The 27,847-nt window shown below is 31.1% G+C and overlaps 10 protein-coding genes and 2 non-coding genes across 12 annotated transcripts; 9 read left to right on the top strand and 3 right to left on the bottom strand.

Moving 5' to 3' along the window:
* Positions 1-2: 2 nt before the first annotated feature.
* Positions 3-2,178, top strand: LOC145758532 (enoyl-CoA delta isomerase 1, mitochondrial-like). Its single transcript, XM_082572518.1, has 5 exons — positions 3-180; positions 412-595; positions 1,046-1,189; positions 1,317-1,480; positions 1,719-2,178. Exons 1-5 carry the CDS (start codon positions 57-59, stop codon positions 1,964-1,966), a joined length of 864 nt encoding a protein of 287 aa, XP_082428644.1. The 5' UTR covers positions 3-56; the 3' UTR covers positions 1,967-2,178.
* A 318-nt stretch (positions 2,179-2,496) lies between these two features.
* On the top strand, positions 2,497-4,616 carry LOC145759960 (peroxiredoxin-like). The gene is made up of 6 exons (XM_082573818.1): positions 2,497-2,744; positions 3,297-3,414; positions 3,502-3,618; positions 3,703-3,825; positions 3,891-4,056; positions 4,279-4,616. The coding sequence occupies exons 1-6, from the start codon at positions 2,600-2,602 to the stop codon at positions 4,345-4,347; spliced, it is 738 nt and encodes a 245-aa protein (XP_082429944.1). The 5' UTR covers positions 2,497-2,599; the 3' UTR covers positions 4,348-4,616.
* A 70-nt stretch (positions 4,617-4,686) lies between these two features.
* LOC145759951 (polyglutamylase complex subunit TTLL1-like) lies at positions 4,687-7,916 on the top strand. Its single transcript, XM_082573807.1, has 8 exons — positions 4,687-4,851; positions 5,395-5,477; positions 5,541-5,670; positions 6,043-6,174; positions 6,381-6,550; positions 6,642-6,833; positions 6,914-7,103; positions 7,428-7,916. The coding sequence occupies exons 1-8, from the start codon at positions 4,771-4,773 to the stop codon at positions 7,758-7,760; spliced, it is 1,311 nt and encodes a 436-aa protein (XP_082429933.1). The 5' UTR covers positions 4,687-4,770; the 3' UTR covers positions 7,761-7,916.
* Positions 7,847-9,035, bottom strand: LOC145759971 (peptidyl-prolyl cis-trans isomerase FKBP1B-like). The gene is made up of 4 exons (XM_082573828.1): positions 8,914-9,035; positions 8,716-8,763; positions 8,476-8,588; positions 7,847-8,207 (listed from the first exon to the last, which is right to left on the bottom strand). Exons 1-4 carry the CDS (start codon positions 8,948-8,950, stop codon positions 8,079-8,081), a joined length of 327 nt encoding a protein of 108 aa, XP_082429954.1. The 5' UTR covers positions 8,951-9,035; the 3' UTR covers positions 7,847-8,078.
* A 363-nt stretch (positions 9,036-9,398) lies between these two features.
* Positions 9,399-11,886, top strand: LOC145740749 (large ribosomal subunit protein eL8-like). The gene is made up of 8 exons (XM_082558587.1): positions 9,399-9,471; positions 9,577-9,697; positions 9,849-9,998; positions 10,571-10,658; positions 10,856-10,988; positions 11,082-11,212; positions 11,502-11,571; positions 11,735-11,886. Exons 1-8 carry the CDS (start codon positions 9,469-9,471, stop codon positions 11,843-11,845), a joined length of 807 nt encoding a protein of 268 aa, XP_082414713.1. The 5' UTR covers positions 9,399-9,468; the 3' UTR covers positions 11,846-11,886.
* LOC145740803 (small nucleolar RNA SNORD24) lies at positions 11,357-11,429 on the top strand. The gene has a single exon (XR_014280913.1). It is a non-coding gene; the product is annotated as a small nucleolar RNA SNORD24 (small nucleolar RNA).
* Positions 11,606-11,672, top strand: LOC145740802 (small nucleolar RNA SNORD36). Its single transcript, XR_014280912.1, has one exon. It is a non-coding gene; the product is annotated as a small nucleolar RNA SNORD36 (small nucleolar RNA).
* A 445-nt stretch (positions 11,887-12,331) lies between the features above and the next one.
* Positions 12,332-15,582, top strand: LOC145751347 (glycoprotein endo-alpha-1,2-mannosidase-like). The gene is made up of 8 exons (XM_082567466.1): positions 12,332-12,390; positions 12,737-12,946; positions 13,312-13,594; positions 13,799-13,908; positions 13,976-14,052; positions 14,128-14,328; positions 14,404-14,574; positions 15,030-15,582. Exons 2-8 carry the CDS (start codon positions 12,740-12,742, stop codon positions 15,313-15,315), a joined length of 1,335 nt encoding a protein of 444 aa, XP_082423592.1. The 5' UTR covers positions 12,332-12,390; positions 12,737-12,739; the 3' UTR covers positions 15,316-15,582.
* LOC145751358 (zinc phosphodiesterase ELAC protein 1-like) lies at positions 15,501-18,005 on the bottom strand. Its single transcript, XM_082567478.1, has 8 exons — positions 17,895-18,005; positions 17,407-17,568; positions 17,039-17,162; positions 16,795-16,943; positions 16,451-16,660; positions 16,268-16,371; positions 15,981-16,183; positions 15,501-15,729 (listed from the first exon to the last, which is right to left on the bottom strand). Exons 1-8 carry the CDS (start codon positions 17,944-17,946, stop codon positions 15,585-15,587), a joined length of 1,149 nt encoding a protein of 382 aa, XP_082423604.1. The 5' UTR covers positions 17,947-18,005; the 3' UTR covers positions 15,501-15,584.
* A 550-nt stretch (positions 18,006-18,555) lies between these two features.
* Positions 18,556-21,479, top strand: LOC145764197 (retinol dehydrogenase 16-like). Its single transcript, XM_082575802.1, has 8 exons — positions 18,556-18,591; positions 19,181-19,313; positions 19,430-19,479; positions 19,549-19,705; positions 19,900-20,058; positions 20,199-20,339; positions 21,101-21,273; positions 21,405-21,479. Exons 1-8 carry the CDS (start codon positions 18,556-18,558, stop codon positions 21,477-21,479), a joined length of 924 nt encoding a protein of 307 aa, XP_082431928.1.
* Positions 21,480-21,887: 408 nt separating this feature from the next.
* LOC145749223 (annexin A13-like) lies at positions 21,888-25,360 on the top strand. Its single transcript, XM_082565019.1, has 8 exons — positions 21,888-21,970; positions 22,085-22,200; positions 23,313-23,436; positions 23,658-23,777; positions 24,156-24,320; positions 24,563-24,667; positions 24,752-24,940; positions 25,042-25,360. Exons 1-8 carry the CDS (start codon positions 21,950-21,952, stop codon positions 25,162-25,164), a joined length of 963 nt encoding a protein of 320 aa, XP_082421145.1. The 5' UTR covers positions 21,888-21,949; the 3' UTR covers positions 25,165-25,360.
* Positions 25,257-27,406, bottom strand: LOC145749207 (uncharacterized). The gene is made up of 8 exons (XM_082565018.1): positions 27,035-27,406; positions 26,780-26,950; positions 26,604-26,711; positions 26,365-26,495; positions 26,201-26,301; positions 25,952-26,032; positions 25,737-25,863; positions 25,257-25,537 (listed from the first exon to the last, which is right to left on the bottom strand). Exons 1-8 carry the CDS (start codon positions 27,272-27,274, stop codon positions 25,450-25,452), a joined length of 1,047 nt encoding a protein of 348 aa, XP_082421144.1. The 5' UTR covers positions 27,275-27,406; the 3' UTR covers positions 25,257-25,449.
* Positions 27,407-27,847: the final 441 nt, after the last annotated feature.

Genomic DNA, 27,847 nt, shown 5'->3' with positions numbered 1-27,847 from the left:
TCAACAACACTTTTCCTGTTTAATAAATCTTGTAAGGAATTTTTAAGTTTGTGAACATGGCGCTAAGTCAAATTCGTTCTTTGGTGCTGTCCTCGCATAAACGTAACTTTATATCAGCTATTACCTCAATCCGCCATTCCAGCAGCAAACGAATTGAATTAGATCAAGATGCAAAAACCGGTAACTTTTGTAAACATTTTAAATTTCATTTGTAATGTACGTTTCTTTTAACTTTAGCATAATAATTTATTTAGAAACTTTGTAAATAAATTAAAACTTAATATTTTTCAACCCAACCATTATATTTCTTTAGTTAACAATAATCTGATAATACTATGTAAATTTATTGGAAAAATGTAAAAATAGAATTTAAAATGTTGAAAAATTGCATTTATAATTTTTTTTCTATAGGTTTGGTTACCTTTACTTTAAGTGAGGCTCCTGTAAATAGTTTGAGTTCTGAATTTCTTACCGACATTTCTGATAACCTAAAAAAGTTGAACAATGATCCAGATGTGACTGGAATTCTAATGACTTCCAAATTTCATGGAAGAGTTTTTTCCTCTGGATTAAATATCCTTCAACTTTATCAAAAGTACGTACAACATAGAAGAGGTGTTACACTAAAAGAAGGAAGTGAAGGGAAGACATGAAGCGGGGAAAGCACTAAAAAGAGGAAAGGAGGGGAGAGGAGGCTAAAGGGAAGTATTTTGCAGTCATTTTTATTAAGCAGCAGAAATTGTCAATGTTAAAATTCTTTAAGGAAACATTGACAATTTCTGCTTCTAACTAAAAATGACTTCAAAATACTTTCCCTTCAGCCCCTCCCCCTTTTATCCTGTTATTTGGCGCTTTTCTTCTTCCCTGTCTTTCCTTCACACCCTCCTTTTAGTATTGCCATAAAAGAGGTTAACTTGAACTCATCTAGATGTTATTTAACTGGCTATTTTACATAAAATAAGTGTGAGTATATTCTTTAAAAAATCAAAAATTTTTCTGTTATTCTGTTAAACCAGAAAATAACTTTGAATATTTATTTTATTAGCAATGAAGCTGGTTTGTCAGAATTTTGGAGATGTGTTCAGGAATGGTACTTTGATGTTTTTGGTTCTCCAAAGCCTATTGTTGCTGCTATAAATGGACATGCACCTGCTGGAGGGTGTGCTCTCTCGCTGATGTGTGATTATAGGTAAAATATAGTGTTTAAAAATCTGTCAGTTTTAATTTAGTCCAAATATATTTTTTTAACTAGTTTTGATGGACTTAAAAATTGTTGTTTTTTGCAAAATCTTTTCATATTTAATTTTAATTATTAGGGTGATTCAGGAGGGTAAGACTATAGGTTTAAATGAAACCCAGTTGGGCATCAGTGCCCCCTCTTTTTTCCATGACATTATAATCCGGGCTCTGGGTAAAAGAAATGCTGAGTTGGCACTTTTACAGGGAACCATGTTTAACTCTGATGAAGCTCTGAAAGCTGGTAATTTTTTGTTATTTGATTAATTAAGGTGAAACATATGTTTAAATATTATTTAAAATTAATTGGAAATATAAAATTTTTTTAAAATAATAGTTAAAATGTCTATTTTCACCTGCATAGTAAAAAAAACCTTTTAATGTTTTTATAATTTAACTTAAACAGTTGGGCAATGATTTCCACATTTTGTTTTAATTGTATTTGTATATATATTATTGACATTCTATATGACATTTAAAAGGAATGGTTGATCAAGTAGTTGCTTTGGATGAGGTTATACCAGAGGCAAACAAAGTTCTTAAAAGGCTTTCTAAAGTTCCCCAACCTGCATATGGTATCACTAAACAAGTAATGAGATCAGCAGCAATTGAAAATTTAAGAAATAACCGCGAAGAAGATATTAATACGTTTGTGCGCGTTGTTCAAGCGCCTATAGTACAAACAGCAATTGGATCATACCTCAATGCACTTAAAAATAAAAAAAAGTAATTTCAGCATTTAAATGTTTAAACTAAATTCATTAATTTTGTGCTAATTATACACTGATTGTATTTTCTTGGGGTATGTTTATTGTTTTTTAAAAATACAAATTATGCAAGGATAGGCACAGAAAACTTTCGTGTATCAAATTCGTTTCGTTCATATTAATTTATTTATTTTTGTATGTTTAAACATAATTAATTAAAAACAAAATTCTGATTAATAAAGATTTAAAAAAAGATTTTTTTTTATGTGGGTATTTATTTAAGGTGTCGAAAGTCCAATTTGATAGCCCGATTTGAAGCCTATAGTGAATAATTTACGCCGGTTTGTTTAATTGTAAAATATAAAAAATCATATTAATTAATGTAAAAAATAGTAGGAACTCTGTAATAAAGTGGGTTTTTACAAATGAGGATAAGCATTTAATACCCGAGTAAAGAATTTTTTCCACGTGTCGTTTACATGGACGAGTAAGCACCTTAACAACGCAACGCATGATTGCTCACCATGTATTTCATAATTTAAAGCTTTTTGTTGATTTAATATTTTGATGTTTTGGTTATTTATTACTGCTGTAATTAACTAAAGTTTTTACTTTTATACAAAGAAATTAGGTGGTGCTTCTTACAATTGTGCAAAATGGGATTTTTAAGCTTAAAAATGCTGATATTTGCGTTTGTTATTGTTTTTAACAAATGCTATGCAGAGGAAAATTCGCAACTTCCTCCTGGAGTGTTTTGGCCATCTTATACCAGTCATCTTTTGCAATCAACCAAGGCTCAAAGTAAGTTTAAAATTTTACATTTTTAAACTGATAGTATTTAAATAGCAAAGCCAAATTGTTTTATAATTAATAAGGTTTTATAAGTGGGCTTGTTCTTTGACTAGAATATTTAAAAACCATAGATTTGAGGTGATAGTATATCTTGTGTAATACTTCCATGAAACTAGTCAATTAAGATAGTATCAGTTTATAGTTCACATTACAATAGCTCCTATTAAAAATCAAATAAATTCATGTTTTGATCCTGTAGCACTTATTTTAGATTCTAATTATGTCAGTGTTGAAGTAAAAGGTTAGTGAATTTATAAATAAATAATTTAGAAAAGGTTTTGGTGAAAAGTCTTAAACTATAATCTAATTATTTGGGTGAGGCAAAGAGTTAAATGAAGGGTTTGAATTTAAAATTAATTGTAAGTAAAAAATAATTAAATATTAGTAAAAATATTGTATTGAAAACTTTATTATTGTTTTTATTAATCAATGATTTAATTTATTATATTTTCAGAATTTATAATTTATTTGTGGTATTGCTAAACACCTTTTTTATTTTAGTTTCCAAACCAGCACCGCAATGGAGTTCTACAGCAATTATTAATGGTGAAATAGAAACCATTAAACTATCTGATTATAAGGGAAAATATCTAGTATTTTTCTTCTACCCTCTCGATTTGTAAGTTTTCCATCTTTTAATATTGTTTTGTTTAAAAATAAAAATTTTATTTATATATTTTAACTAACTTGTTATTTTTTTCTTTAGCACTTTCGTATGCCCAACAGAAATTATTGCATTCTCAGATAGAATTGATGAGTTTAGGAAAATAAATACTGAAGTAGTGGGAGCTTCTGTGGACTCCCACTTCACACATCTTGCATGGTTTGCTTTACCTTGTTTTTTTATTTATAATAGGTTGTATAATAACCTAGAATTACATGAATAGTAATTTTGCTTTAAATAAAGGATCAACACAGCAAGATCAGAGGGTGGTCTTGGTAAGATGAATATTCCACTCGTGTCTGATCTTACTCATAAAATATCTCGAGATTATGGAGTTTTGCTTGAAGATCTTGGACACACTTTAAGGTAAAGTAAAAACAAATATGCTATAAATATTTCCACAATTAACTAATTTTGTCTTTTTATTACAGAGGTCTTTTTATTATTGATCCACATGGAATTTTAAGGCAAATTACAATGAATGATTTGCCTGTTGGTCGATCAGTTGATGAAACCTTAAGACTTGTACAAGCTTTCCAACATACTGATGAACATGGTGAGGTGTGCCCTGCTAACTGGGAGCCAGGCAAAGATACTGTAAGTGTAATTAGTTTTCATAATTCGTTTAGTATGGTCTGTAAGAAAAATAAAAAATAAATAAAAATAATTATCACATTTTTGTCGTGGATGCTAGATTTTGTTATCACGTTTTATTCGTTATTACTGAAGATGTATAAAAACCTATTATAATGTTTCTCTGTTATGTAGTTATTTTTTCTAAAACTTTAAATTTTTTTATCTATTTTTAATTTTTTGCAGATTATTCCAGACCCCAAAGAGAAGATGAAGTATTTTCACAAAACATCAGAGGCCAAGGGTGAACTTTAAAAGAAAATTCAAGTTACTAAAAGTGTCTGTAGTGTTTGTTTGTATGTTAGATTTGTGTTTTTGGTGAAAAAATATATTTTGCAAGAAGCAACTAAGCAATCAGGCATTTTTAATTGTTGTGCTTGGGTTGAGTTACTAGCTACTTAATAAATTAATAGATTATTTACGAAATTTTTGTTATTTTTTTTGTGTTAAATATAATATTGCAAAAATTTTAAATTGAGAGTAAAATTTGTTACCTAATCGTTAAACCGCTGTAGTTGGTCAAATAAAGTCATGAGTGCCACTCGTTAGCGTATGGTTGTTAGCAACTTCGTCATTTAAATAAAATATTTCTTGAATTGAAGCGAGTTTGCTCGTTAGTTTGACTCTTTAAACCTTTAGTTGTAAATTAAAAGTTTAAAGCTAAAGCCAATTTAAAAGATGAGTGGAAAAATGAAATACGCAACGGATTTGGAAAAATCTGTTTTGGTCAACAACTTCGAAAAACGCGGTTGGACGCAGGTAATTTATTTTTTAAATATTTTTTTTCGACGGCAGCGACAAAATGTATTTTATAGTTATAACAAGGTAAGTTTGTAAAAATTTAAACGTATTTTTAAATAGGCCTATTAGAAAAATAGGGTAACGTATGTTGTCCAGTTAAGTCGCGAACTTAAAACAATCAGACAATAGGTCTTGTCTACTAATTACTAATTAGCAACAAGCGTACTGCCTAATTTAAGACTTAATCGAACTTACAACTGTTTTATTACACTAGAATCTAGTAATTTATACCTGATGTTTATTATTTATTGCTTTTTATGTTAATAGTTACACTTTTACAAGTAGAAAGAACACATAAAAATTAGACACAAAACATAATTACACTACGGTCCTCCTAAATTCATTTCTTTGGTAAACGGAACGTTGTTTTGTTTAGAGCTGGACAACATTCATGATCTGAAAAATATAATTATATTTAAAATGTATTTAAAAACTCGGAACACAAGACCTTACAATTTTTGTTGTAACAAATAAAAATGTTAATTTAAAATAAAATACCAGGTTTCTGCGGATGAAGATTGGAATTTTTACTGGACAAATGTTAACACAACTCGAAACATATTTAGCCTCGAGAATGGATGTAGGTTGGTACTGTCAATGTCTATTTTTGGAGAGTAATGTCATCTTTAATATATGTTTCCTTGCAGGCTTTCCGATGATCAGATTATTAACCATTTTCCAAACCATTATGAGCTTACTAGAAAAGATTTGATGGTGAAAAATATTAAAAGATTTCGAAAAGAACTTGACAAAGAAGGTCACCCATTGGCAGAAAAGGTTAAACAGGGTTTTATTTATTTCCATGAGTAGTATATCGAACCGACAGCGTGGTGTAGTGGTAAGAACACTTGCTACACCACACACGAGGTCGTGGGTTCAATCCCCACTAATCTCATGCTGAAGCGCCCTTGAGTAAGGCGGTATAAACTTCTGCTGAGCTAGCACTTATTCAGCAGTATAATTACTGGGCAATTATAATCTATAATATTCCAAACTGCCACAGGCAACTCGAGACTGGGTCGGAGTAACTGATGTTACTCTATGTTTAAGTCGTACATTCGACTTTTCCATATTGGGGATAAAGATATATACAAAAAAAAATATTACAGAATACTGTTCAATTTACAAATAGTTTAATTTTATTTATAGGATGAACATGGGAGATATATTCACCTTGATTCAATCCCAGTTACGTTTCTACTTCCCGCTGATTATAATTTATTCGTGGAAGAATTTAGGAAGAACCCATCAAGTACTTGGATTATGAAACCTTGTGGAAAAGTAAATGGTCCATATTTTAACTTATTTTAATACTAGAGTTAGATCAATGAAAATCATGATTTATTTTCTTTAATTTTTAATTTATTACAATAAACTACATAGCCTTTATCTATAAGAATGGATGTATTAGGAATATGTTTAGTTGGGCAGTAACAGCAAATTAGTAGTTTTTAAACCTTATCAATTACTAATCTAAAAATATTTAGGCTCGTGGAATTGGAATTTTTTTGATTAACAAGTTATCACAAATAAAGAAGTGGTCACGGGATAGCAGAACATCTTCATTTGCACCTCCGTCAGCGCGTGATGCTTATGTTATCTCTCGCTACATTGATAACCCATTGTTAATTGGTGGAAAAAAGTTTGACCTGAGACTGTAAGTTAATGCATTATATGCACTAAAAGACATATATTTATAGATATTGCATTTTTTTGATCCATTTTAAATATTAACTCCAATTTTTTAGGTATGTTCTAGTTACATCTTATCGACCTCTCAAATGCTACATGTACAGATTAGGGTTTTGTAGATTTTGTACAGTGAAATACACACAGAGCACAAATGAACTGGACAACATGTTCGTACATCTAACCAATGTTTCAATTCAAAAACACGGAGATGAGTATAACCCTGTACATGGTGGTAAATGGACAATCAGGTAGTTATCATTTCTTAATTTATATTAATCTGTATAGGTTCTAAAAGATATGACTTTGATGCAATTTATCAATTTTTTAGTAACCTGCGGCTTTACTTGGAAGGAACTAGAGGCAAGGTTGTTACAGACAAACTATTTGATGAAATTAATTGGCTAACTGTGATGTCATTGAAGGCAGTGTCAAGCTCAATGGCCAATGACAGGCATTGTTTTGAAGTATATGGTTATGATATTATCATAGATGACAAGTTAAAACCATGGTTAATTGAGGTATTAAAATAAAAAAAAAATTTGTAGTATAACATGTTTTGTACCTTCTTTTTACCTTGATGTGTGAGAAGTAGTACCTATAAAATATATATAATAAAATGTATATCAAATAAACTGGATGGATAGCATGGATTAAGGGGGTTTTCTGAATATGTTAGGGTTTAATCTACTTAATCCTTATGTATCTTGTGATCCATTTGATATAATTCAACCCAGTATATTTTAGAAGAAACTACTATTTTAATAAGAAAGGATTGTGAAAAAATTGTTTTAATATATAAGCATCAGTGTATTGTAAACTATTTGCTAATTAACTTAATGTAGGTAAATGCTTCTCCTTCATTATCCTCAACAACAGCTAACGACAGAATCATGAAATACAATTTAATGAACGACACTCTTAACCTGGTGGCACCCAACGGAGAAGTTCCCGATGTGAGATGGAATAAAGTTCCTCCGAAGGAGGGATACGGACATTACGATTTACTTTATGATGAGGAACTGGCTAACCAACGTGATGAGGGTGGAAATGGGGCAGGACAGGGTGGAGGGTCAGGTACAGAAAGGGACTCAAGATCTAGAGGGTTACTCACAGGAATGGGGGGAATTAGGGGGCGGGATCATAGTAGAAGTAGGGCTCCAACAACATGGAAATAGTAATTTTTTATTTAAGTTTAATTTTAAGAAACATTTTTTTTTTCTACTTTTTAAAACAAGACACTGTGCTTTAAAACAAAACCATGTTCACCAATATATGTGTATGTATTATATTGTTGTACACTGTAAACTGAAATTACATTATTATATAATGAAAAAAATAGCTTTGGTGTTGTACAGATTTTTTAAATGAATGAAAATAGAAAGTGATATCATTTTAATTTTCCTACGCAAATCAAAGTGAAAATTTAATCTAAAAATAGCAACATAAAAAATATATATCCTGTAGAACTTTGTGAATGTTTTCTCGTATATGGTTTAGCAAAAACTAATCAGTTCTACATCGAAAAGAAGTGTAGCATTGGGTGGTATAACTCCACCTGCACCAGCTTGACCATAAGCATAATCTGGGCTGCATGTTAACTTTGCACGTTGGCCCTTTGACATCTAAAAAATAGTTACCTTAGTTAAAGGATATGCCCAAATAGAACAATAATTTTGGTTGGGGAAGCAAAAATTTTGAGGTCAAATTAAAAGTCACTTTTAAAAAAGATTTTAATTATTAAATAATACAAAGAATTATTTATAGCAGTACCTTCCTTGGGGATTAGTTTATATTTTTAAATATCCGTTTAGATGATATCAAATGCTCATGGGAATACATAAAATAATTGTAGTCTAGCTGACCGGGCTTAAGCAGAAAAAATATACTTACTTGTAATACACCTTCATCCCATGCTTTGATAACTTGACCAACTCCAATTTTAAACTCGAATGGCTTTCCACGGTCTCTCGATGAATCGAATTTTTTGCCATTTGTCAAAGTTCCTAAAAATTAAATAATGGTTTTATTAGAAAGGTGTGTAAATACTAGCCTTAGGTTGTAATTTTTTTTGCAACTATTTAATTATTAAAAAAATTTATTTTATTAAAATTGGTTAAAGAAATAACTTGCCAGTATAATGAACTGTGACAGTGTTACCCTTGGTTGGAAAATTTTGACCTGTAAAAAAAATAAATTTAATTTTTAAAATCTTATATATATATAAAAACGAAATTGATTTTTTGGAACTGGTGTAGTCTGACAGTCATGTGCCTTATATTTAGAATGTTTTTTTAAAGGAAATCAATCGAATTAATTTAAAAACCTTACCATCTCCCGGTTTAATCGTTTCAATATCAACTCCCATTTTGCGGTTTGATTTTATTTCAAAAATAACTTAAAATTTTAAAGAGTTAGGAATGTTACTTCTTATATCTAAAAAAACAGTTACAAAATTATTATGCAAAAACATACTTTTGCTCCTAAACTTGAAGGGTTAAAAAATAAATACGCACATTACAAAAAACAGTCTGCCTGTAGATAGAATAGTCGTTGCACTCGTTTTTCTCGTTCCGCGCGCGGGTTTATTGGGTTACGCCTTATAGCTTTCTTATAGCACGCGTTTCATGACCCAATTATGAATCTGGTTTCAGTTAATGGGCTAGTTTTAAAAAATTGCATTAATTTTTTTTTAATTTTTTAAAGTTAATTTAAATAAATAAAAAGCATTAGTAATTTAAATTTTATTAAAAACAATGTGAAAAAAGTATAAGTTTATATTATGATATGTCTATGTTTTTTTTGCCAACGAGCATGTTTTTTTTCTCAATCATTCCTTTTCATTTAATCGTTGGTGTGAGTGTTGAGTTTTAGCAATCGTAGAAAATGGTGAGTTTACTATTTATATCCAAGTTAATCTAAATGACTGTGTACGTTTTATGTTAAATATTTTTCATAAGTTCTTTGTTAAGCAATATGTTTTTCATTTAAAAGCCAAAAGGTAAGAAATCTCGTGGAAAGAGGGTGGCAACCGCTCCATTGTTGGCGAAAAAAGCCCTCGCAAGAAAAGTGAAAAATCCTCTTTTCGAGAAACGTCCAAAGAATTTTGGCATAGGTAAGCCATTAAAACAGTAACGTTTAGCAACGGTCTAACCATTAATTTTTAATTGGATTATTAGTTATTTACCATGAAGTATATATTTTATTTAATATCGGGTGTCTGTGTGTTCAGCAACAAAATTTTTAAAATTAAAAAAACAATTAAGGTCAAGACATCCAACCCAAGCGGGATTTGACCCACTTTGTTAGATGGCCAAAATATATTCGACTTCAACGCCAAAAAGTTGTTCTTCAACGACGACTTAAAATTCCACCGGCAATCAACCAGTTCAGCAACACCCTTGATCGTCAAACTGGTATGTTTTAATTGTTTATTTATGTTAAGGCATATATATATATTTACCAGTCTGCCAGTCTGAAAATTAGGACAGCGTGCATGCACAAGATTTTTTTCGATGAAAAAAAATGCACCCCGGTATTTAACGGTTTGCATACCTGGTTTTTAAAAAAATTCGCGCACGCGCAATACTGACGTCTTGTGATAACATATTTAAAGAAAAACACGCTGACATGAATCACATGTGCACAATAGACCGAAAATTTTGGTATGCCTGCATGCGCAGTCATGCTATTTTTTACTCTTGCACGCACAAATCTCGTCGAAAACTGCCCTACTTTTCAGACTGGTATTTATATTTATCTTTTAAAATCTGTTTAATAGTAAGAGCTTGTATATTATTGGTAAAATGTTTTAATTAGATTTGCTAACTTTTTATATTATTTAGATACACTAAACTAAATTGATGCCCCTTGTTTTGGCTAATTTAGCCGTGCAAGTATGTTCTAATGCTCTTACAGCATAAGACATTTACAAGACAGTGCTTTGTCGTCAAAACACTGTTTTGTAATTATTTCGTTCCCAATACAGCCACTGCATTGTTTCGTTTGGCCAAGAAATACCAACCTGAATCAAAATTGCAGAAGCGTGCGCGGTTACGACTACGTGCAGAAGAAAGGTTAATTTAACTTTTACCGTTTACGTTTTTTTAGCAATGTGACACCAATGATGTTAAAATAATTCTGCCATTATCAAACAGTTTTAGTAGGATTGTACATGATATCAAATACCGTTACTTTTCTGAGGTGTCAATAAAATCAAACCCACATTAGATCACTGCAAGCCCTGATCTCTAACAAACAATTCCTTTTGTAGAGCTGCAGGAAAGCCAGACACGCCGACCCGTCGTCCTCTTGTTCTCGCAAGTGGAGTCAATGATGTGACAAATCTTATCGAGCGCAAAAAGGCACAATTGGTTGTGATTGCTCATGATGTTGAACCAATCGAGGTAATGCAAATTTACCTAAATTTACAATTTGCATTATGATGTTATTTCGTTGTGTTTTATAACTTGTATATTTTATTAACTGTTTTCTATTAGATTGTGGTGTTTCTACCAGCTTTGTGCAGAAAGATGAATGTTCCTTACTGCATCATCAAGGGCAAATCTCGACTTGGACGTCTCGTACACAGAAAAACATGTACCTGTGTTGCCATTACTGATGTCAACAAGTAAACCTTATTTTTTTTAAATTAGCAATATTGGGGCATTAGTTAAATTTTTTTCCACACATAAACACATTTTTTAATGGTTATGTGAATTCTTTATGTATGAACATACTACACAATTTTATTTTTTTTCGAGACTGTTTTAATCATCTGTGATGACAGTAATATTTGCTATCTTGATTACGTGATAACAATGGCAACCACCAAGATCGCTGAGATGATATCCAAAGTTACTTCACCAATTTTTTGGATAAAAAATCACAATTTACACACTAACTAACTTATTTTACAGCGAGGATAAAAGTTCGTTGGGAAAACTCGTTGAAAGTGTTCGCACAAATTACAACGAAAGATTTGATGAGGTACAAATGCTGTTTATGTATTTTTTTTTGTCATTTGCTGTGATGTATGAATTTCTTCACCTGATATTTATTGAAGACCAAAAATGACTTGTCTGAGCAACCAAATCTAAAATCAATTTTTTTAACTTTTTAGAAAGATTTAAAAAAAATTTGTTTTTTCTAGATTCGTCGTCATTGGGGTGGTGGAGTTATGGGCAATAAATCAGCGGCCAAGGTTGCAAAGCTTGAAAAAATTAGGGCTAAAGATGCTGCCCAAAAAGCAAGCTTAATGTAATTACATTTCGCTCAATAAATATTTTGCTCATTCAAATCCTGTGTTTTTGGTTTCTATTTGAATATAAAAATTTAGATAGTTGAGTTGTTTAAAAAGCTTCATATATTATTTTATTGATTTCTGGTTTTAACTGTTTTGTACTGTGTCTAAGGAAGCGTTTAAATTAAACTATTACCACCATCTTTACCCAATCGGAATACGCTTAATCTATTCGTTTTTGTATTTTTTTAAGATACCGCTTTAAGAATACCTTTTAACAATATTTTCGTGAAGAAAAATGAAGGGTGTAGTTATAAATTTTTCATATATATCTTTATCGTCGACTCGCGAAATTCGAATGTGCAACCTAACGTGGAGTAACAACAGTTACCCGACCCAGTATCGAGTTGCCTGTGGTAGTTTTGAATTGCGCTGCTAATGGCCTAGCAGGAGTTTATAACGCCTTACTCAAGGGTGCTACAGCATAAGATCCCAAGAGGATCAAACTCCAGACCTTATGTAGTGTGAGAAATGTTCTGACCACTTTACCACGCTGCAGGCAAAATGTAAGTATTTAATAGGCAAGCTATGCATTAATAAGAATTTGCATTCTTAATAAGAATTTTCCTTCATTTTCCGTTCCTTCAATTTCCATTCCCTCATTTTCAGTCGACCCGTGCATGTTTAGCAAACGCGCTTATTTTGCATAGATATTTTCGATATTTTACGTACGTTATGCAGCGTCGGTTTAGAATCAAAACAAATGTACACGTTTAACTAAAGATTTCACTGGTAACGTTTTTTTAAATAATAGTTCAAATATATTTTAAATAAGCTTACTGCTAACATTGGTATAACTATTTGTTTAAATTTACTTTTTGTGTAATTTTAAGCGAGCTTTTTGTTTTGCAGAATATGAAACGACTTTTTAGAAGTAAAAGACGAACTCTTTTAACGCTCTTTCTAGTTGTTTTTCTTATCGTTATATTTTATAATTTTCGTCAAAATTTTGCAACAGAATTTCTGTCAAACAAGTTAAACGATGTTAATCCAAAGTTTAAAGACCTACACGATAGCTTAAATAGTAAAAGTATGAAGTTAGAGGAAAAGTATGACAAACCTGTAAGTTGCATTTTAAATCTTTTTTTTTGTATATATCTTTATCCTCAATGTGGGAAAGTCGAAAGCGCGACTTAAACATAGAGTAACATCAGTTACTCCGACCCAGTCTCGAGTTGCCTGTGGCAGTTTGGGATATTATATAGATTATAATTGCCCGATAATTATGCTGCTGATTAAGTGCTGGCTCAGCAGGAGTTCATACCGTTTATAGCGCCTTACTCAAGGGCGCTACAGCATAAGATCAATGGGGATTAAACCCACGACCTCATGTGTGGTGTAGCAAGTGTTCTTACCATTACACCATGCTGCCGGGTCTATATGATAATAAACCATTTTTTTGTTTAAAGCTTTCTTTATGTGTCTAGGAAAACTTCCAAAAAGCAAATAATTTACCAATCAATTATAATGTTCATGCGTTTTATTATGCCTGGTATGGAAATCCAGAATTTGATGAAAAATATTTACACTGGAATCATAAGTTTTTGCCACATTGGGAAAAAAGAATATCAAGATTATATTCAACTGGTGAAAGTCATATTCCACCTGATGATTTAGGCTCAAATTTCTACCCCTTTCTTGGAGCTTACAGTTCGAAAGATCCAAAAATCATTCACTCACACATGCAACAAATCGCAAGAGCAGGCATTGGTAAGTAATAAAACACACCAACATTACAGTTCAACTACTTTATGCCGTAAATCTTAAGTTTACTCCTTATTTTAAGATTTGTGGCAATTTTTAGATTATATTAATACAGATTAAGGTCGCAACTGTCTTAAAAAAACAGAACCCCAAAATGTAATCTTATTATAGGTATATTGTAATGTATATATATAACTTTGATATTGTCAGGTGTGCTATCATTGTCATGGTATCCTGATGGTAAGGCAGATGACCAGGGACTACCTGCAGAGCATTTTATACTCTGTATATTTGAGATAGCTGACCTTTACAATATAAAGGTAGTTTAAACTATTAGTGGATAAAAACAAAAATAACTTTTTAATGACTTTTTGGCATTTTTATTAGATTTGCTTTCACATTGAACCTTACAAAGGTCGAAATGCAGTTACAGTTGGCAAAGATATTAAATTTATATTAAAGAAGTGAGTAGAAGTCAAATTATGTTATTTATTTTGTGTATCTACAAATTATACCAATTTAAAATTTTATCTATTCAGATACGGTGACAACCCTGCTTTTTATCGAACCAATGACCCAAGGACTGGTGATAAAAACTTGCCCCTGATTTATGTTTATGATTCTTATTTAACTTCTCCAGTCGAATGGAGTCAACTTTTAAAGAAAGGCGGGTCATTCAGTATAAGAGAGACCAATAATGATGCAATCGTGATTGGATTGCTAGTGGAAAGCAAGCACAGGTAAAATACACAATTTATTTCTTTACATTTATGGAAAATTATCTACGCATTTTAAACCTTTTTTGTTTTGTTTAGAGACGATATTGCCAAAGGTGGATTTGACGGTTTTTACACTTATTTTGCCTCAGATGGATTCAGTTATGGAAGTACATGGAAATCTTGGAAAGATTTGACATTGTTTGCTAAAAATAATAAACTAATCTTTATACCAAGTGTAGGCCCTGGATATATTGACACTAATGTCAGGTATTAATTTATATTTTTGTATTTCTTTGTCCTTGATATTGAAAGGTTAACTCATGACCTAAACATAGAGTATCCCAGACTAGTCACGAACTGTTTTTAGCAGCTTGGGATACTATATATTATATTTGCCTGATAATTAAGCTGCTGATCAAGTATTGGCTCAGCTGGAGTTCACACCATTTATAGCGCCTTACTCAAGGGCACAAAAGCATGAGAGCAGTGAGGAACAAACCCATGACCTCATGCAGTGAAGCCAAGTGTTCTGACCATTATACCACGCTGCTGGTATGCAGTTATATATCTGTGCACACCAATACAAGTATTTACAAACTTCAGAAAGAAATATTGTTACTTAGTCATTTAGTAATGAATAGTTATAAAAGTCACCTCTTTACAACTTATACAATAATTTTAAATTAAAGGCCTAATTTAAGCTACATGTTTCTGTTTTAAAGACCCTGGAATGGCAGAAACACAAAGCAAAGATTGGGTGGAAAATATTACGAAACAAGTTGGAAAAATGCAATTGATTCAAAACCTAATTTTATTTCAATTACTTCTTTTAATGAATGGCATGAGGGCACTCAGATTGAACCTGCTATGCATAAGAAATCCACAATGGTGAAAAATATGTTGGGAAAACCTCGCTCTGGAAATTTTACCTATGAAGATTATGGGCATGACCCAAATCTGTATTTAAGTCTAACAAAAAAATGGATTTTGGAATTTGAAAAATTGTAGGCATTGAAAATTTTCCAAATTTTAAAATATTTTGTTTTTTTATTTTTGAGATTTAGGTGTTAAAACTTATAATGAGATTTATTACCAAAGTAAAAAAGAGATTTTATTTTTTTTATATTTATATCCAAGTTGCATTTTTGTAGTTATTTTGTGATTTTTATTTTAATCAAGAAGCCATAATTTGTTTTCTTTTTATTTTTAAATACTGTGATACTATAACTAATACAAGAATCAAAGCATATTGTTTGAAATAAATTACTGCACTTATATTAAGTGTGTCTTCGCTTTACATTAATAACAAGTCCATCATATGCAGCAATAACTGGTCCCCGAAAATTTAACCGAGCTTCGTTTTCCAGAATATCTGTCGTCATGTCATCCGGTTCAACGTCATGTGTTAAGCGGTGTTTATATCTAAAAAAAATTTAATAAAATTTAAAAAAAATTGGATTGGAAAAAAAATTTTTGGTTTGGAAAATTATGAAAACTGTCATACCATTTTGGATCACTTGTACTTTATGGTCCTCTAAACACTTAGGACCGTAAAGTATACAAGTTTTTCTTAGACCGTAAAGTACAAGTGATTCAAGATCTTTAACTTTTGTACTTAAGTTTGTTTACTTTGGGAAATTGAGACTAGGTTACCATACCCATTTCTTACTTACCTTTGACTAACATGGGTTATTACAAGCATTCCAGCTTCTATACTAGTAGCAAAATCTGCTGTCATTTGGGAAGTGGAATGCCCGTTTTCCACACATTTAGTTTGATGACTATTTTCGTTTGTTACTTCGTGAATTAACATATCGCATTTATGACACATTTCTTTCATTGACCATGAATTGCAAGTATCTTGAAGGACAGCTACCTAAGTTTATTAATATCCCTGTTACAGAGTAACCCTTTTGATTTTACCATAAGGTATAGCCAGGACCCTAAGTATAGCCTTTACCTTTCTTCCATTTTGAATAGGGCCTATAAACTCTTTTGGATCCACTATTCTTCCATCAGGTAAAGCTACACTTTCTCCATTTTTAATCCGGCCAAACAAGGGACCTTAAAATAAATATATATACATCCAAAATAAACATCAAAATTTAAGACAACTTAACTAGATTCTTACATTTATATTAACCTTTTGGAACTCCAATTTCCAATAATTTTTTGCTATCTAGTTTTCCAGGTTTTGAGCCCTCCGTGAAAACATATCCAAAACTTGGAATTCTATGTTGAAGCCAGCCTGCTACTACTGTAATGTTGTTATCTTCACAAATGGGCCAATGGTCTTTCTGTTTATCAAAAAATATTGCTCTTCCATGTCCTAGTTCAGAAGGATGTATGTTACCTGTTAGTTAATCATTAAGAATATATAGTAAATCATCACACACAAATGAAAATGTTTAGTACAAAAATAGTGTTATCATGTAAAGTAATAAATGTATCTATTTGTAACGTCTGAAAACTGGTTAAGGAAACCACCTTTAGCTATGTGGTCTGGATTCCATTGTGGCCAACTTGGGTCTCCATTTTTGTGTGAGAAAAACTGTCGTTCTTGTGGAACAAGCTCGTGTACAACATATTTGAATTGAAGTACTGACCTTGATAGGCTCAAAGCCTCTCTTAAAAATCTAAAAATAATTTTGGTTCTAAAATATTTACTTAAAATCTAACAAACACAACCAAATTATAATAAAAATATTCTTTTTTTTATTCTTATTTGTACCTTCGAAGACCAACTGGGCCATAAATTTCAATTGTTTTTAAGGTTTTTTCTTCATGTGGAATGTGATTGCAAGATTCTAATTCATTGTTGGCTGCATGTGCCATTGACATGGTACAAAGCAAGCCTACAAGAATAAATAATTAAAATAAAAAACAATAAACAACAGTATAAACATTGACAATACTGAGTTTATGTTTGAATAACGTCACATTCTTAATATCCTGCTATTGGCATAAATCTTTTTACCATAATATCATAATTTTAGTATTTGTGTTTAAAAAAGCACAATTTACAAGTTTCAGCTTCAGAGTTAACATTTTTTTCTAGGGATTTGGTTAAAATTAAAAATAATTAAAACAACACTTAACCTGGAAGTCCAAACATGTGATCTCCATGCAGATGTGTAATAAATATTTTTGTGATATTACCGGGTCGAATTGTCTTAAGTTTCATGATTTGAGTTTGTGTTCCTTCCCCACAGTCAACCATCCACACTTCCCCTTCGTATCTTATTGCCAAAGATGATGCACCTTAATACATAAATATGGAAGTATTAGAATAAAAAAGCTTAATAATTGGAATAATTTTAAACTTATATATATACTCCTGCTTACCTAACCCTTATAGTTATTAAGTTTTGTGGGTTTTGTACGATTACTGTTACTGAGAAATGATATTTTTGAATTACTGTTTAGTTAGGGGGACAAAGTTTTTTTAACAACAGAACAACATTATTTATATACTGATATAGCAGCTTAAGCTGTATAGTCAGGATAGTGAATTAGCAGACTTGTCTGCTTCTTGACTTTGGTATAACCGGTTATTTTATGCAAACAACAAAAAAACTATGATTTACCACGACTTGGTGTAGGATAGCCCGAACCAGTACCCAGGAAAGCGACGTCCATAATAAAAAATACGTTGTACAAAAAAAATATAAGAAACCAGTCAAAAATTTTTTACGAGAATATACACAATGTTATAGGGAAACCCCCCTTATAATATAAATGTTGTCAACAAATTATAATATTTTAACTTCTTAAAATTTTCTTGTGTAAATAATTGTTTATAATTTTAGATGTTCTTAACTAAACGTTATGCTTTACTATATATGTTACGATTCAAAGTTGAACTATACAAAAATATAGCTATTAAAACCAATCTTGGTGAGGTTAAATTTCATGACCTTGCAAGTTGTATAATCGACAATTGATGGTGTTTAAACAAAATTCTTTTCTTTTCGGATAAAAAAATTAAATATTTTATAACTGACCTTGAAAACATTATCGTGCTAATATTTGCTGTGCCATAATTTAAGCCTGTCAAAGTTAAGTTCGTCAAACATAAAAAAAATACCGCAGCCGACGCAACGCATTTTCCAACTAGCTTCGATGCGGTTAATGGCTTCACCTTCTTTCCGCCCAAAAGCCATTAATAGCTAAATAATGGCCTGTGTCGTACGTGGTTCCTGACGTTGTAGTAAATTTTTCTTTCTTTCACTTAACGTACCTATTAATATGAATGAAAAAGAGTTAACTGACTTGGTTTTTACGGTGAGCCTTAAGGTGGTGTACTTAGGCTTTTACTTAATTAGGAAGACAGTCTTCTAATAAAGAGTCTAGGGTGAGACTTATATTTAATTAGAACTCTTATTATATCACCACCTAAAGGATGGGTTGAATTACAAAACGATTGAACTTGTCCTGTAACAAGGGTCAAAAACTGGTTAGAAGATAAACTGTCGTTCTTGTAGAACAATTAAGCTCATGTACAACATATTTGCGTTGGACTAAATATTATAATATGCTTAAAGCCTCTAATAATTGTATATAATTTTAAATGTATTTCTACTAAAGGTTTTGTTCTTTATTATCAAGTTACGTAGTGAAAATTACTTAAAAATTATTTAAACAAAACTCCATTTTATTAGATTTAAAAAATATTTCATTTCATAACTGTCCTTGAAAACTACCGTGTTAATATTTGCTGTGCCAGAATGTTAGCATTGCCAACGTGCGAAAAACAAGCGCTAATATGATTTGTATAAAGCATAGGTTTACATTAGATAACAAACTATTTTAAGTGATTTTATTCATAAGACTAACATTGTAGTTTTGTAATGTTATCGTTAATTAATTGTAGGCAAAAACTATGGAAATTTGTAGCGTAATATTAGCTTTAGTTTTGGGGTATATTGGGTATTTGTTAGTAAGGAACTATCGACGATATAACGAAAGGTTGGATAATATTCGTGAAAGGCCTGTTGTAGTAACGGGCAAGTTTTTCTTTTTTGTTTCATTTAAACATTTTTATAAACATTTTTTACAAATATATCTTTTTAATATTACGACGAATAAGGGAAAGTTGCATAAAAAAATAATACTCATTTAGGATGTGACACTGGATTTGGAAAACTTCTGGCAGAACATCTTAACAAATTAGTAAGTAGAATCTTTAAAACAACACACAAAAAAATAAAACCTTTATTAAAAAATTTCATTCGACCAAAGGGTGTTAAAGCTTATGTAGGATGTTATCTGCAAACTTCAGTCGACTTCTACAACGAAAATTTTGGTGATAATATTAAAGCTTTTCGGTTGGATGTCACATCGGAGGAAAGTGTGATTAAGGCTGCTGAGTTTGTTAAAAATAATTTAAACGGAAAGGGTATAAAAACTAGTTGACTTTTAATTTTATCATTAATAGTAATAAAATACTCTTGCAACGGTTACAACTGTTACTTCAATATATTACATTGTATTACCCTGAAGATTGAATATTAGGCTAGTTTTTTTTGTGTTCCTATATAGCCTTATAGAAATATAAATTTACTTTTTATTACATTTTGATATTTGTTTTAGCGTTGTGGGCCATTGTAAACAATGCTGGTATAACTGGACAAATGTTGCCAATGGAATGGCAAACAAAAGTTGGTTACCAAAAAGTATTTGACGTTAATGTGTTTGGGGCAATCGATTTTACCAACAAATTTATTTCGCTTGTAAAAAGGGGAAAAGAAGGTAAACAAATTTAAAACAATAAAATCTCACATTTCTTGTAAAAATATCTAAATTCTTAATACATTTGCAAGTACATAGGTAAAGATTATAAACATAAATTGGTATATAATTTTTTTTTTAAATTGGTCTTATTTTAAAAGGACGTGTTGTTAATATGTCCAGCATAGCAGGACGTATAGCCACAGTAGGATGCGCTTATGCAATTTCAAAGTACGCCATGGAAGGATTTTCTGATAGTTTAAGGTTAATAATAAACTTTTATTTAATTATTGCCCCCATACGTAGGCACTTATTACATTTTTTTGGATATATCTTTATCCTCGATGTGGAAAAGTCGAATGCGCGACTTAAACATACAGTAACATCAATTACTCCGACCCAGTCTCGAGTTGCCTGTGGCAGTTTAGAATATTTTAGATTATAATTGTCCAGTAATTATGCTGCTGATTAAGTGCTGGCTCAGCGGGAGTTTATACCATTTATAGCGCCTTACTCAAGGACGCTACAGCGTGAGACCAGTGGGTATTGAGCAAGTGTTCTTACCACTACACCACGCTGCCGATAAACATAAAATAATCAACGACTAAAAAATTACAAAACAACTATCATTGCATTACCTAATACCATTTTAACTTAGCTTTGACATGGATCTGTTTAACATTACTGTTCATGTGATTCAACCAAGTTTTTTTTAAAACAAACATATTCGGTCCTACCAAGCAATTGGGCAATATTTTTGTTCAGCATTACGAAACATTGTCGGAAGAGTTGAAAGCAAGTTATGGAAAAGAGTATTCCAAGAAAAGTAATGTTAAACTTTATAAAATTTTTCAGGATAATTTTTTTCAGTCTTTTTGTTTATTAAAAATATTTTGTTTTATTAAAACCTGTTTATTGAAATATGTTTTATTAATTTCTGGAAACTACAATTCTACCTCGCTTCTTATCAAAAAATCAATGTTTAATTTTTCCCTAACGCTATACAAATTAACAAACAATATTAACAAACATTAAGCCTTATTTTTCATATTTTTTCTGATAGGAGATGAAATGACTCTTAAGGTTTTTAATGAAATGGCCTCGGAAAAATGGGAGGATTTGATTGCTGCTTACGACCATGCCTTGTTTGCGAAATATCCGATTAGTCGATATCTCGTTAACAACGACTCGAAGTTCATGTTTAGGCCTGTCGCCTTTCTTTCCGTGCCCAGACAGGCAAGCATTTTATTACCTCTTGTTTACTTAGTTAAAACAATTGGCAAACTATCTTAAAATATGACCAATCTGTAGTTAATATTAAATTGGTTTATAGTAAATCATTAATAAAAACAAAAATTTTTTTTTAGATTAAGGCTTTTAAATTTCTAAGATGGCTTGGCAATGTTGAACAAGCGAAACCAGCACAAGCTGTTAAAAAATAAAACAAAATTGCGAAACTTTTATTTAAAAAATTGTGTGCTTAAATAATTTTTAAAACTGACATTAAAAAATATATTTATTAAATAATTTAAAATAATAAATATAATAACTGTGTTAGTTTATTTTACTTATATTGATTTGGAGTTCAACGTTTTGCGACTACTTTCGAAATACAACTAATTTTTAAATATATTCTTAAAATTGTAATCGATTGACTAAAAAATGACACTTCGTCGTTGTGATTAAAATTACTTTCATTTTGGAATTCGAATGAAGAAGAAAATTGACAGATTTTTTATCAAACCATATTTGTAAAGTGACGTTTTGATGTATACTCTCTTGTGTACTCTTTCAGTTTGCCTATATATATACCAACGTGCTAATGTTTGATCACTTCGTATATGTAAAGAGTTAAGGTACAATCCTGTTCAGTTAAAACAAAATTTAGTAGTTTTAAAACTTAAGAATCAAAATGGGAAACATGGAATTAACAGTAAGTAAAAAAAACTAAATATATCTGTATTAAATCTCAGTGTAAATTTTTTAATTTAATAATTATTTTTTAGGCAAAATTAATTTAACTATAGGCTAAGTTTTTGTGTTATAGCCGACCGTCACTCCAGACGATGATTTTGATGCAGAACGAGATTGCAATCGTCTCCATGAAGCTATGGACGGTTGTGGAACAAATGAGCGACCGATTATTAGAATACTCACCAACAGGTTTGTGTTTTTAAAAATAGTTTTCGTTGTGGTTATTAGGATTTTAACTTTATTTGTAAGCAAGCTTCAAAATACCTACAAATAATTAAGATTTTCGATTAAGTATGGTTTGTTCAAATTTTAGTTGCTTTATTCCACTTTTTTTTCATATCCCTTTAAGGTTTTTTGATTTTTTTTGAGTAAGGTTGTGCGGATTGGAAGATGTCTAAGCTATCTTTGAACGTTGGGTTAAAGGGCGAATAGTGTGGCGTTGGTGCGGCTTAAACCCGAAACCTTTCGGCTCGTAGTCTGACGCCATGACCGGTTCACCCACTATCATACTTTAATCCACTTTTTGATTAAAATGTATTTTAAGTAAGATCATGTGCGAATCAAACAGAAAAAAATTGTTATTACTTAAGCCAGTTTTAAAAGATTTAATCAATCTTTCGCTAAATATGTATCTCAAGCAAAATCATTTGTGAATCAAATGGAAAATTTTGTCGTTAACCACGCCCAAAGCACATTTTACTTAATCGTTATCGCGCCTGATTGGTTTGGAGAAAACGTGTTTGACTTTTTTCTGTATTTGTTTTTCAACGACATTTTGGTTAAACATGATCAAACAAACGATAAACCGACTCCCTTCTATAACATTAAACCATGTTATATCTTATTTTAAGCTCAAAAATACCTTTACCTAATCAAAAAATTTATAAGATGTGGATTAAGATGTAAAAAAATAAATTTTGATTATTATCTTAAAATTTAAAAATGTTGTTACCTTGAAAAAAATGGCTGGATAAATGTTAAGTTATGTGTAAATGCCAACGCTATGCGTGAACAGGGTGTCGGTAAATAGTGATTGGCGTTTAAGTTGACGTAGGCTGTAGGGAACACATGTACTTTGACTTAAAATATTTGATCATTCGGTTAATAATTATTAACGTTACATAGCGTCTGGGCCTAACTAAACAAAGCAGCCTTGTTACAGAATATTTTAACTGTAATGGCTTGATTTTGAATCTAAATATATGGCCATATTTATACTCTGTTAACAACTTAAAAAGGCAATAAAATTATTTGGCTAAAATTGTTAACCTAAAAAATCAAATAACCATGTACTTTTTTAGGTCAACACTTCAGCGCCAAGTACTGAAGGAAACGTATAATGATATGTTTGGCGACGATTTAGTTGATAAACTGAGAAGCGAATTGCAGGGAGATTTTGAAGAAGTAGTCACCAGTCTCATGGACGTAAATCTAACTTTTTATTTACCTTTTTTAATAGTTTGGTTAAATTGCCACAGCTTTTTTTTTAAAACAACGTAATATATCGAACGTTACCCTTTTTATGATCTGGTCGTTAGGTTACAACGAGCAAATTAATCGCAATATGATTCAAAATCGTTAAAAAAACATTGTTGATTTAAATCAAGTTATGACTATATAAGTTAATATATGTTTGTTACGTATAGCCTCCATGTGTTTACGATGCCAGGCAACTTCGTAAAGCTATGCGAGGACCAGGAACCAATGACGAAATTTTGATTGAGATTTTGTGCGCGAGAACTAATGAAAAAATCAACCGTATTCGGGTAAAAATATTTTTAATGGTTGTTGTACACTTTTGTATTTTGTAAGGTGTTAAAGTATTAAATTTAAACTAAGTGTTTTCTCATTGTTAATATGTAATCCTTCACAAATCACGCGCACGTTGTGCATAAACGGCTCTTAGCCTTAAAGCAAAAGCTATGTTTCGACAGTAAAATTAAGGCTCAGTACACGCGCTAGTGCTTAGTACAGTAGCTAGTCGCAGTTGTTTAAGTATGACCATATGATTTCAGCCATCCATGTACATAGCTAGGAGATGTTTATTACTTTTATATGGACAGTGCTTATTGTCGTTAACAGCCTATGTGTATGGTGAGATACAAACTATGTTTATAGATTATGTAAACAATTTGAATATTTAGCTGGCCTACAACGAAATGTTCGACCGTGGATTGGCTGATGATCTTAGAGATGAAACATCAGGAGATTTTAAACATCTTCTTATGATGATGGTGTTAACTGAAAGAGACGAATTATTCGAAGTCGATGAAGACCAGGCGGAAGCTGATGCCAATGCAATCTATGAGGTACAAGAAACTTACTCTTAAGTTTGATCAGCGATTTAAAATGGATTCATTTTGTTTATTTTTTTTTTAAGTTTTGTTAAGTAAAGCACAACTTACACAAACTTTTAAACATTTTATTTAAAATACCACTTGTTTAATAAGCGAACATTTACAGCCTTTGTTGTAAGTGATCGTTGCCATTTAATGACTTAGTTTTGGCCAACAGAACTTAAACTGACCTTTTTTGTATTTTGTATTATAAGGCTGGAGAAAACCGTTGGTTTGGGACTGACGAAGACGAATTTACGAAGGTTTTGGCAACACGAAGTTACCTTCAACTTCGTCTCATATTCAACAAATATGCTGATGTAAGATTTTCATTACTTTAAATCGTGATATTTAAATTCTAGTTTTGCAATAGAGTATTTAATACCGCTTGTTTTTATATACAGATTGCTGGTAACTCGTTTGAGGAAGCAGTCGAGGGTGAGACTTCAGGCAACTTGCAAGCTGCTTACAAAGCAATCATTTCAATTACAAACGATCATTTTGGTTACTACGCACAGAAGTTGTACGATTCGTTGAGAGGTATCGGAACAGATGATGACGTTTTAATCAGACACATCGTGGGAAGATCAGAGGTGAATATATATATTTTCTTTAATAATATTAAGATCCTATCTTATAAGGTTATCGGTCTTTTAAAGCCTTAAAAAACTACAATTTTTGATTCCATTTTTAGATTGATTTAGGCAACATTAAAGATAGATATGCAGAAATGTTTGGCAAGAGTTTGTGGGATGATGTTTCCGACGACTGCTCAGGAGATTACAAGAGAATTTTGCTCGCTCTTCTCCGAGAATAAAACGAGTGGTTTTACAAGTATAATCAATATTATTCTTATCAGTTTGCTACAAGTAATTTCCACATCATTATCCAAATGTATTGATCATTTATTTCAAATATATACAGATCCCTTTGTCATTTAAAAAAGTATATCATTTCTGGACTATTGAATTTAAGTACTATTAATATATCAGATTCTACACCTGTACATTTTATATAAGAATCATTTTAAGGTACGATAATAGTTTAATTGTCGGATATTATTAATAATTAAACAAGAAATAATAAATCTATGTCTAACAAGTTAGTTTGTTGTTTTTACGGGTTTTGATTCATTCTGATTTCCAGGTTCAGGCAGAATGTCAGCTTCTGGTACAGTTGGTAAGCGCGACCTAAACAAAATCATGTTATAAACATTTTTTTAGGTAAAAATTTTGTTACCCCGACAAAGTATTGTCTTTGTCATGACAATATTGTCTAATCATTAACATTACGAAAACTGCTGAAGTTTTGAACTGGTTATACTAAGTCCTTCTTTTTTATTTGGATAGAGTATTAGGGTGTGTTTAGAAAATATTTGTGAGACAATACCTTGTTGATTTTTCGTTATCTGCAGTTGAAACGCGAATGTTTGATTGTTTGCTTTGTGGTCGAATCATGTTTCCATCTTCTTCGTATAACTCATTTAAGTCAGGCCCATTTTCGTCATTTGGAAACCCTGACATAAAATTTAGCCATTTTTTGTGTTAAATAAGTTACTTACTTGGAAATTTAAATACTGAAATTAGATTTAAATAGCATTTTACTTGAGAGAGAATCGTTGTCTGGTGAATCGTTTCGACTTTTTGATCTCCTATGATGTCGTCTTTTAGGTCTATGGTAATCTTCTAAGAAAATAAATAACTTGTTCATACTACGACGCTGATTTAGTTTAATGCATCAAAATTTATCACGGTCTTATTTCTTTTGTACTCAAAAGTAAGCTCTTAAAAATTGTCTTACCAGCTAAAAATAATTTATAAATTTAAAAAGATTGAGTTATGGAGTTTCTTTACCGGAGTAAAATTGATTTTTTCTTGACTCCGCTCCAGAATATTGTTGCATCATTGCTTCTTGATTTTCAAAACCAGGATTTAAATAAGGGTTAATATAAGGTCTGTATATGAAATTGAAAATGATTTTCAAAAAAAATTTGACGTTTTGTTTGTATTTTACTCACCTATACATCGAGATAAATAACTCCATTGCTTGCTGAGGTGGCAGAGCCATCACAGTCACGTGACCTGGTTCGATGTCGTCATGTGGGCCGACTTTACCAGATTTAAATTTAATCTTGGTTTTGGAGTTGCCCTGTTAAAAATAGATATCCAAAAATTAATTAGATTTTTACAAATCTGAGCTACACTTACTCAATATCAAAGTTACTTTAACAATTAGGTTATCAAAAATATTTATTACCTTAAAGTTGCAAGTACACCCAATTACATTAAAGCAAACGACAAATGTGATTATTGAAGTTATTGTTTCAATTAATGAAACAAATGCGGTAAGAGCAGCCACGACCAACTACAAAAAAAATAGATTTATAATTTTTTTGGGAAATTTTTGTGAAAAAACGGATTATAATTGGTTACCCTTCTCGGTACAATTTCAATTTCTGACTCTCTTGCGACCGCTATCGAAGAATAGGATAATAATGACAGAGCACAAATACTACTAAAAATCGCAAATAGCATCACCCAGGATATCAACTTTTTACTTTGGGTCTTACCGCTGGATATTGACAAAATACCACATACTATAAACTACAAAAGAGAGTTGTTTTAATATACAAGTAACATTTGAATTAGTGTTGGGTTTATATTTTTAAAACTTAATAACAAGTTTACTGGAATAGAAATCCATATTCCAACGCCCGCTGTACCAAAAAATGATGCTTCTACACCAAAAGTGTTTTGTGACCGAATCCAGACCGCAACAATTCCTAAAACTATACTGGTCGTCCAGCAAGAAAGATGAATTACTGCTAGCACATTCACATTCCGTGTTGAAATTATATTCTGATTTTCGTTAGTGTGTTGTGCGTTTTGAAATGCTACATTGCCTGAACTTCGGTGTACTTGTGGCATATTTATCTTAAAGCTTATATTCAATTAGATATTTTTAATAAAGCTTGATTTAATTTAAATTAGAGGCAGTTTACAGTTATTTCTGTCATCTGTTTAAACTGTCTACTACTTTATTATGTATAACCATAAACAATATTACGGCTTTAAATGTACAGATGAATTAAATCAAAATGCTAATGGACATTGTTTTAAATTGTACGCGGATCAAGTTACTATTTTATGGTATCATTTTGTGGCTTCCTTTGTTTAAAGGCTGAGTAGGCGCCCAACTTACAAATAATGGGTAGTACTTTTTGAAGGGGTGACACATAGCTAACACTACAAGATTTTGATAGACTGTAGTAACGTGTACAATTTAGCATTGGTTTGTTTTAAAGGACTATATATTGTTATTTTTTCCCTTTACATATCCTTTTACAGCGATAATTATTTGTAAAAATTTTGCTTTGTGTTAAGTTTGTGAATATAAATACAAAAAAAATTCGTTCTTACTTAAGCACTAGATGTTCTATGACGCAGTGGCGTTTTTATTTATTTGCACAGTTCGACACGTCATAGGGTAAAAACAAGGTT

Source organism: Corella eumyota, chromosome 1 (genome assembly GCF_963082875.1).
Source record: "Corella eumyota chromosome 1, kaCorEumy4.1, whole genome shotgun sequence".
NCBI lineage: Eukaryota > Metazoa > Chordata > Ascidiacea > Phlebobranchia > Corellidae > Corella > Corella eumyota.
The sequence above is the reverse complement of the archived record's forward strand: the minus strand, read 5'-3'. Positions and strand labels throughout refer to the sequence as shown.

Bases quoted from the DNA above. Each gene is read 5' to 3' on its own strand.
- LOC145749207 (XM_082565018.1), bottom strand. From the start codon at position 27,274: ATGCCACAAGTACACCGAAGTTCAGGCAATGTAGCATTTCAAAACGCA. The intron at 26,712-26,779 runs GTAACCAATTAT...TTTTTTTTGTAG, and splicing joins TTGAAATTGTACCGAGAAGG to TTGGTCGTGGCTGCTCTTAC. The intron at 26,496-26,603 runs GTAATAAATATT...TATTTTTAACAG, and splicing joins GGTGTACTTGCAACTTTAAG to GGCAACTCCAAAACCAAGAT.
- LOC145749223 (XM_082565019.1), top strand. From the start codon at position 21,950: ATGGGAAACATGGAATTAACA. The intron at 21,971-22,084 runs GTAAGTAAAAAA...TTTGTGTTATAG, and splicing joins TGGGAAACATGGAATTAACA to CCGACCGTCACTCCAGACGA. The intron at 24,321-24,562 runs GTACAAGAAACT...TTGTATTATAAG, and splicing joins ATGCCAATGCAATCTATGAG to GCTGGAGAAAACCGTTGGTT.
- LOC145751347 (XM_082567466.1), top strand. From the start codon at position 12,740: ATGAAACGACTTTTTAGAAGTAAAAGACGAACTCTTTTAACGCTCTTT. The intron at 14,329-14,403 runs GTAAAATACACA...TGTTTTGTTTAG, and splicing joins CTAGTGGAAAGCAAGCACAG to AGACGATATTGCCAAAGGTG. The intron at 14,575-15,029 runs GTATTAATTTAT...TCTGTTTTAAAG, and splicing joins TATATTGACACTAATGTCAG to ACCCTGGAATGGCAGAAACA.
- LOC145758532 (XM_082572518.1), top strand. From the start codon at position 57: ATGGCGCTAAGTCAAATTCGTTCTTTGGTGCTGTCCTCGCATAAACGT. The intron at 181-411 runs GTAACTTTTGTA...TTTTTTCTATAG, and splicing joins AGATCAAGATGCAAAAACCG to GTTTGGTTACCTTTACTTTA. The intron at 596-1,045 runs GTACGTACAACA...TTATTTTATTAG, and splicing joins ATCCTTCAACTTTATCAAAA to CAATGAAGCTGGTTTGTCAG.
- LOC145759971 (XM_082573828.1), bottom strand. From the start codon at position 8,950: ATGGGAGTTGATATTGAAACGATTAAACCGGGAGATG. The intron at 8,589-8,715 runs GCAAGTTATTTC...TTTAATTTTTAG, and splicing joins TGTCACAGTTCATTATACTG to GAACTTTGACAAATGGCAAA. The intron at 8,208-8,475 runs GTAAGTATATTT...ACTATTTTTTAG, and splicing joins GGGATGAAGGTGTATTACAA to ATGTCAAAGGGCCAACGTGC.
- LOC145759960 (XM_082573818.1), top strand. From the start codon at position 2,600: ATGGGATTTTTAAGCTTAAAAATGCTGATATTTGCGTTTGTTATTGTT. The intron at 3,415-3,501 runs GTAAGTTTTCCA...TTTTTTCTTTAG, and splicing joins TTCTTCTACCCTCTCGATTT to CACTTTCGTATGCCCAACAG. The intron at 3,619-3,702 runs GTTTGCTTTACC...CTTTAAATAAAG, and splicing joins CACTTCACACATCTTGCATG to GATCAACACAGCAAGATCAG.
- LOC145764197 (XM_082575802.1), top strand. From the start codon at position 18,556: ATGAATGAAAAAGAGTTAACTGACTTGGTTTTTACG. The intron at 20,059-20,198 runs GTAAACAAATTT...TTATTTTAAAAG, and splicing joins TGTAAAAAGGGGAAAAGAAG to GACGTGTTGTTAATATGTCC. The intron at 21,274-21,404 runs GCAAGCATTTTA...ATTTTTTTTTAG, and splicing joins TTCTTTCCGTGCCCAGACAG to ATTAAGGCTTTTAAATTTCT.
- LOC145740749 (XM_082558587.1), top strand. The intron at 9,999-10,570 runs GTATGTTTTAAT...TTCCCAATACAG, and splicing joins CACCCTTGATCGTCAAACTG to CCACTGCATTGTTTCGTTTG. The intron at 11,213-11,501 runs GTAAACCTTATT...CTTATTTTACAG, and splicing joins GCCATTACTGATGTCAACAA to CGAGGATAAAAGTTCGTTGG.
- LOC145759951 (XM_082573807.1), top strand. From the start codon at position 4,771: ATGAGTGGAAAAATGAAATACGCAACGGATTTGGAAAAATCTGTTTTG. The intron at 6,175-6,380 runs GTAAATGGTCCA...AAAAATATTTAG, and splicing joins TTATGAAACCTTGTGGAAAA to GCTCGTGGAATTGGAATTTT. The intron at 6,834-6,913 runs GTAGTTATCATT...TCAATTTTTTAG, and splicing joins GGTGGTAAATGGACAATCAG to TAACCTGCGGCTTTACTTGG.
- LOC145751358 (XM_082567478.1), bottom strand. From the start codon at position 17,946: ATGGACGTCGCTTTCCTGGGTACTGGTTCGGGCTATCCTACACCAAGT. The intron at 17,569-17,894 runs GTAAATCATAGT...TTATGTATTAAG, and splicing joins CTATCCTACACCAAGTCGTG to GTGCATCATCTTTGGCAATA. The intron at 16,372-16,450 runs GTTAATATAAAT...ATTTATTTTAAG, and splicing joins GGAAATTGGAGTTCCAAAAG to GTCCCTTGTTTGGCCGGATT.